This window comes from Prosopis cineraria, unplaced genomic scaffold, assembly GCF_029017545.1.
Source record: "Prosopis cineraria cultivar Desert tree isolate PC_DT_omini unplaced genomic scaffold, ASM2901754v1 PC14, whole genome shotgun sequence".
In the NCBI taxonomy this organism is placed as follows: domain Eukaryota; kingdom Viridiplantae; phylum Streptophyta; class Magnoliopsida; order Fabales; family Fabaceae; genus Prosopis; species Prosopis cineraria.
In genome coordinates, this window is record NW_026555345.1 from 21,415,885 (window position 1) to 21,421,176 (window position 5,292).

The window sequence follows — 5,292 nt, forward strand, 5'->3', positions numbered from 1 at the left end:
TTGCCGTAATATATCATGGTATATTTTATTTATATTAATACAAATCCAACGTACTTAATCATGCACTTCGCACACAGAAGAAAGATACTAAAGGAATTACACGCGCGCGCAGAAATTTCTAGCGAGTCATGTATGGTCCCACGCTTGGAGGCACTTGAGTGGCCCTGTTCATTTTTTCTTCATTCTCAGCCCAACCTGTGTATACATGTGTCGCTTACAGGGATTAGAACTTGTCAAAATATATATACCATTACCAAAAAAAAAAAAAACCAGCAGATTAGCTGTAGAATATTCTATCATTAAAATTTTATCATTATCTCATTGCTAATCGGTCAAAAATAATTTACTGACAAAAAATTCCATCATTAATAGTTAGAATATCTTATTCTGATTTAGTGATGGAATTTGAGACAGAAAATTCCATCACAAAACTTTCTGTCATAATTCCATCGCTAATTCCATCATAAATTATTTTTAATTTAATTTTATTATTTATAATATATATTTATATATAATTTATTTAATAATTTATTATTATGCTATAAATAAATAATTTAAAATTATAATTTAAAATAATTTATTATTTTCAATTATTTTTATATTATTAATAATAATTTAAATTGTATACTTAATTATTCTTATTTAAAAATAAAAATAAAATAAAATAATTATAAAATAAAAATTTAAAATATTATATATTATATAGATACAAATTATAATATAATATATAATGATAATAAATTATTTTTCAATTTTATATTAAATTTATTATCAAAATTACTTTTTTAAAATAAAATATAATAGAAATAATTATTATATAGAAATTAATTTTTCCATATTAATAAATAAATATAATGTTAAAAAATAAGTAAATTTAAATACTATATGTAATAATAATTTAAATAATATATTTATTAATATATGTTTGTGTGGTTTAGTATTATATATTTAATTTGTTAATTAAGACTAAATGTTCCTTTTAGCTCAACTGGCAACAAGGTAGATGCAAAGGCACATGAGAGTATGGGGTTACAAGTTCAAACTTAACCAAAACACAATTGAAGGTGATAATATTTGATATGGTAGTGACAAATGATGCGGTAGTGACATGGCAGTGACGTGGCAGTGGTCCACTGGATAACTAGGATGTGGCGATGACATGGCAGTGAGGTGGCATTGATCCACCAAGTGACGTCGCAATGATATTTTGGTCCACCTAATATATTTGTGACTGAATAAGCTTGTTGAAAAATTAGCGGTAGACTGCATTGCGTAACAAAAGTTAGAATAACTTTATCCTTATTTAGTGACGGAAAATATTTATCGCTATTCCATAGAAAATTAGCGAATAGGGACGGAATTGCAAATTCTATGGATAAGAAATTAGTTATAAAAATATTGCAAAATAGATATGTTCACATAAATAAAATTTAAAATTATAAAAAAGTTTAAAATCTATATGCACTTTTTTTTTTGGTATTTTGAATGATTTTTAGACAACATGTATGTTTAAAGATAGATATATTGATATAATATATATGACTTAACGATTTAACTAATGGTCAGGTGGATAAAAATAAAATTTTAAAAATAAAGAAGATGCTTGTGTTTTGTAACTATTTATACTAGGAGAAGTTAATATAGGTTCAAAAATAAAAGGAAGATATTTATAATCAAGGTAAAATATAAAGGAGATCAGTATATTTTACTCATATACCTAGTACATATATCCATAAAGTCATGCAATAGAAGTGTTACAAATTAAAATAATACAAGTGTGTTTATACACTTCAAGCGTTCATCTTTATACTCATATATATTTTTATATTTTTTCTCTATATATTTTCACCTTATAAATAGAGAGGTTCAGAATTGCAAGATAAGAGAGTTATTATTTATTCGGACAATATGTATACAAGGACATCAATCTAATTATATTCCCTGCAACAGACTCGGTCATTTTAACTATGAACTCACCAAGAGAATGATATATATATATATATCAAACATGAAATGCTATTTTAAGGATTAAAATAAACAAGCACATATTATTTCTTTTTAGAGGATAAACTAGAAGGTATATATTTACAGAGGAGTAGAAACATATACACACATTGTATAAAAAAAACAAACAAACAAACAAAGAAACATATATACACATATTCTCTTTAGAACTACAATATAAGACATTTTTCACAAGCTAAGCTTTGTTATAAGGCATTAAATAGTTTTTATAGCTTTTTTCAACTGCATCCGTAATTTATTTATTATTTCTTTTAAAAAGATGGTCAATTAAGATTTCAATTGTAATTATTAATGCATTTATATAATGTATTTAATAAGTATAATCCTTCTCATCCTTAAAATAAGCAAAATTAGAGTAATTCATTTTTTTTTCTAATTTTACCCCTTGTTTATTTATTATCACTTGAATTCGTAGAGTATAATTTATTATAATTATTAATCGTAAAGAAGAATAGAATTGGAAAGTTACATATTTTTAATGTAAATGAGCAAATTGACCCCTATACTATAAGTTCAGAAACATTTAGGACTTTAAACTCATTTTTTATGTAATATTTTTTTAAACTTTTGAAAATGATATAATCTAGCTACTATTGTTAATAACAATAAGCTTTAAGTATTAGTTGACCAGAAAAAGACATAAAAAATTATAAAAAATGATCAATTTAATTCTTGATCATTTTTTATAATTTTTTAGATCTTTATCTATAATTTTTTGGTCTTTTACCATAAATTTTTAGTCCTTTTTTCTGTAGTCTTTATGTCCTTTTAAAAGTTACGTCTACTCCCAAAATCACTCTAAAAGTTAGAGAGAAAATATGGTAGATCTCACACTTCAGTTTTTCCCTCACTTTGCCTTTCTCTTTCTAACTAGTGAAAAAAAAAAGGAAGTGTGTGTGTTTGTGAGAGAGAGAGATAGAGATAGAGATAGAGAGAGAGAGAGAGATATATATATATATATACCTAAGGAGGGGTCGATTCCACGGTTTCTGAGCTCTCTATACTCTTGGCAAATAGCACAAGAAGTGCAACAGCAGTGAATGCAGCGATCACTGCATGGCTCTTCTGGTAAGTTAAAAAGGCCTCTCAGTTTTCTTCTGTACGTGCACGAATACAAGCCCACACATCCCACGTACGACAGAGCATAGAACACTAAACCAGCGCACGCACAAGCTGCAAATATACACGATAATAATAAGAGTAATATGATCAACTTCTCTATAATTAAGGTTATAATTTCTGATCACTCACATGTATTTCCTTTGTCTATGACTTCAGCACTTTCACCAAAGGTAATGCATGGACAGCAACAGGTCATGCAGCCTTCAACAGAATGAAAAACAATCAACAACGTTAAGACACACTTGAATTATAATGAATTGACTGTGAGTTCGTATAGAGGGGGGAGGGAGAGAGAGAGAGAGAGAACTTTACAGTTTCCAGGATCTTCAAAGCATCCACATAAACCTGTGGTCCATTGTCCATGACGAGGATGATCAGCGACCTTCATTTTGAACGTCAGTTGATTGAAGAGGAAGAAGTAGCTAGACATATATATGAGAAATTTTGTATTGTGTATATATAGGCCATTTTCCGATTCTCATCTATTATCAATTGATTGGCTGACATCCATTCATTTATTATCTTAATATAACAAAATTATAAATAAGGAAACGTGACAGTGACTCATTTATATTAGAAGGAAGGGAATTTATTCAAGTATGAAGAAAAATAATTAACTACTTTGCATATAAAACCACTGCTCGCGCGCTTGGACCGTGATATATTTAATGAGTGTGAAGAAAATGGAAAAGGGAATATATTATTAGAAGAAAGGCATTTATTCAAATATACAGAAAAATTTAAAGGGCCAGCCCTAGTGAGCCAAAAAAAAATGGCTGGTCCTTTTTAGACCTATTTATTTTATTTCAATTTTAAATACAAAGTAAAATTAAAAGTGCATGTGAAAGATTGAAACCTTAGACTCTCAGTCACGAAATGAAGTTAAAAAGGAGAAGGATTCAACCACTTCAAGAGTCACGACAGCAGAAGTCCAGCCTCCACAAAAACTCTCAATCTTGAACGGAACCACCGCTCACCATGAAGGATTATAAAATCACCTTTGTTTATATTTATAGAGAAGTGAATGGATGTGCTGACTTACTAGCCCATTAGACATCCCAAAATAATTTTGATATTATGATTTTAGATAATCTATCATTTGATTGTATTAACCTTATGGCTTTAGACATGACTTGATTTTAGTTTCCTTGCACGATTTTTCCATAGCTTGACATTCCAATAAAAAAAAAAAAAGAACCATCATCTTCTGTCATTAGCTTGGCTTCCCTACCACTTGCAACGCCAACAACTTGACACAATCCTAATCCCAATCCAATCTTCATTTCCATCCATCCGACTATGAATCCAACTCGACATTGGATTTGGGTTATGATTAAGCTATACTTGTTGTGATGTGAATTTACTTAAATTTATTTTTCAAAACTTAATCTTTTATGTGTAATAACTTTTTATTGAATTATAAATATGTTTATTAGGTTTTTAAATTGAAAAAGAAAAAACATATATTAGGACCAAGGTTATGAAGTCGGCCTTTTGGCCCTAAGAGCCAAAGCTAAGCTTTGCAAAATAAAGTATCCTGAGAACTAAAGCTAAGCTTTGCAAAATATAATCCTAAAATATAATTTAATTTAGCAAGGCTGACTCTTTAGGGCTTAATCTTTCAAGTGTCGGGCTAACCTTAATTTCCAGCTCTATAAATAAGATATAAGAAAGGCTAAATTTCAACGAGGGACATTTTGCGAGAATCTTCAAAGATGAGGTTGTAATCCAATTTCATTCCTAGCCAATGAATAATCCCTGTAAAGCCATTGACATTGACACAATATTGCCTTAAAGTTGGCGGTCTTATCCTTATGGATTATTAAGATTGGACTTGTACTATATTACATTCCTCGTTCTCATCTTCATCTTCTTAATAGTAAATTATTTACTCCTCTTTAGTCTTGTTTACAAGGTAGGAAAAAAACTAATTTCGATCATATTTATAAAGTATTTTATTATTTTTCTTTTAGTCTCAAGGGCCAAGGCCAAATCACTTGGCAAAATAAAATCTTAAAATATAATCTAATTTATTAAAGTCAGTCTTTTTATGCCTTAACTTTTTAAAAATCAACTCTTAAAATTGAGCCGACCTTAATTCCTAACTTTATAGATAAAGAGAAGGCCAAATTGTCAACAAGGGAC

At 28.5% G+C, this 5,292-nt stretch overlaps 1 protein-coding gene across 2 annotated transcripts; it reads right to left on the bottom strand.

Annotated features, from left to right (window-relative positions):
* Window positions 1-3,612, bottom strand: LOC129293617 (cell number regulator 2-like). 2 transcript variants are annotated; one of them, XM_054931675.1, is made up of 4 exons: window positions 3,460-3,612; window positions 3,277-3,348; window positions 2,989-3,198; window positions 1-195 (listed from the first exon to the last, which is right to left on the bottom strand). In XM_054931675.1, exons 1-4 carry the CDS (start codon window positions 3,575-3,577, stop codon window positions 119-121), a joined length of 477 nt encoding a protein of 158 aa, XP_054787650.1. In that variant the 5' UTR covers window positions 3,578-3,612; the 3' UTR covers window positions 1-118. The 2 variants fall into 2 exon arrangements, with proteins under 2 accessions (XP_054787650.1, XP_054787651.1); XM_054931676.1 differs by lacking the exon at window positions 1-195 and adding an exon at window positions 978-1,263.
* Window positions 3,613-5,292: the final 1,680 nt, after the last annotated feature.

Excerpts from the sequence above, each read along its gene's own strand:
- LOC129293617 (XM_054931675.1), bottom strand. The coding sequence starts at position 3,577 with ATGTCTAGCTACTTCTTCCTCTTCAATCAACTGACGTTCAAAATGAAG. Across the intron at positions 3,349-3,459 it reads CTTTGAAGATCCTGGAAACT|GCTGCATGACCTGTTGCTGT; the intron begins GTAAAGTTCTCT and ends ATTCTGTTGAAG. Across the intron at positions 3,199-3,276 it reads CATAGACAAAGGAAATACAT|CTTGTGCGTGCGCTGGTTTA; the intron begins GTGAGTGATCAG and ends GTATATTTGCAG.